This window comes from Monoraphidium neglectum (genome assembly GCF_000611645.1).
Source record: "Monoraphidium neglectum strain SAG 48.87 unplaced genomic scaffold scaffold03437, whole genome shotgun sequence".
Taxonomy (NCBI): Eukaryota; Viridiplantae; Chlorophyta; class Chlorophyceae; order Sphaeropleales; family Selenastraceae; genus Monoraphidium; species Monoraphidium neglectum.
The window spans coordinates 1,574-2,521 of record NW_014010192.1 but is presented as its reverse complement, the minus strand read 5'-3'; the positions used below and the strand labels follow the sequence as shown (position 1 = coordinate 2,521).

Sequence of the window (948 nt, the reverse complement as noted above, 5' to 3'; positions counted from 1 at the left end):
CCCCAGCCCCCCCCCCACCGCCATGACGTCAGGCTCGTAGCCCTCCACGTCCACCTTGAGCATGTCAACGTGGCGGTCACCCAGGACCTTTAGGCGGGGGGGAGTAGGAGGAGTGGGGGGGATCAAGTACAGGAGAGTGCGCGCCTGGCATGGCGTGTGTGCCTGGGCACCACAGCTGGAGGGGCAGGGCGCCCCGTTCATGGGCGAGTGGCACAGGCGCCTTGGACGCAGCGCTTTCCAGACCTGGCCTGCCGGTCTGCTATCCTGCCTAAGGAGTGGGAGACGTCTCTCATCTCAGCGGCACCTCCCAGCGCCCCTAGCCCCGCGGCGCCACCTGCCGCCGCGAGCTACGCTCCCCCCCCTCCCAGGCCACGCCCTGGCCCTGGCCCCCCCACCCACCGCGTCGAGTGACTCCCCCGTGACGTTGATGCGCTGGTAGGCCCCCTGGTTGTCAATGTGCTCGTCAATGTTGGCGCCGTCAATGCCGGCCGTGCCCCAGATGCCGCGCTGCGGCACGACCACAGTGTAGTTGTCGCGGCCGGGGTACGCCACAGCCACGGTGGGACGAATCTGGGCGCAGCGCGCGTTGTGTGGAAGCGTGGCCGGGGAGGTGCAGGTTATTGCGGTGCAGGCTCAATTCACGTTGTCTGAAACGGGCCGGTGAGCCAGGCCGGGGGGTTTCACGTATGCAATAGAGAGCTCTTTGGCTCGGCGCAACCTGGCAGGCTATCATTGGATGCCTCTCGTTCCCCGGCCTTTCAGCCGATCACGTGCTGTGTACCCCCTGGCTCCCTGCACCCGGGGCGGGGGGGGGGGGGCTCCGCGCGTGCCGTCTCACCTGCACCCTGGCCTCCACCCGGTTGCGGGCCAGGTTGTACTCAAAGAAAGCCCTGAAGAGCGGGACCGGCTCAAACGCCACCACACTGTCACCCCCAGAGCGGGGGGGGG

At 68.2% G+C, this 948-nt stretch overlaps 1 protein-coding gene across 1 annotated transcript in view; it reads right to left on the bottom strand.

Moving 5' to 3' along the window:
* MNEG_12790 (hypothetical protein) overlaps window positions 1-948 on the bottom strand; it is a gene marked incomplete at both ends in the record, with an annotated part of 4,311 nt that overhangs the window by 2,227 nt on the left and 1,136 nt on the right. Inside the window, 3 exons of the mRNA XM_014038737.1 lie at window positions 19-87; window positions 400-570; window positions 839-923. Of these exons, the coding sequence (XP_013894191.1) occupies window positions 19-87; window positions 400-570; window positions 839-923 (325 nt within the window). The remainder of the gene's footprint in view (window positions 1-18; window positions 88-399; window positions 571-838; window positions 924-948) is intronic.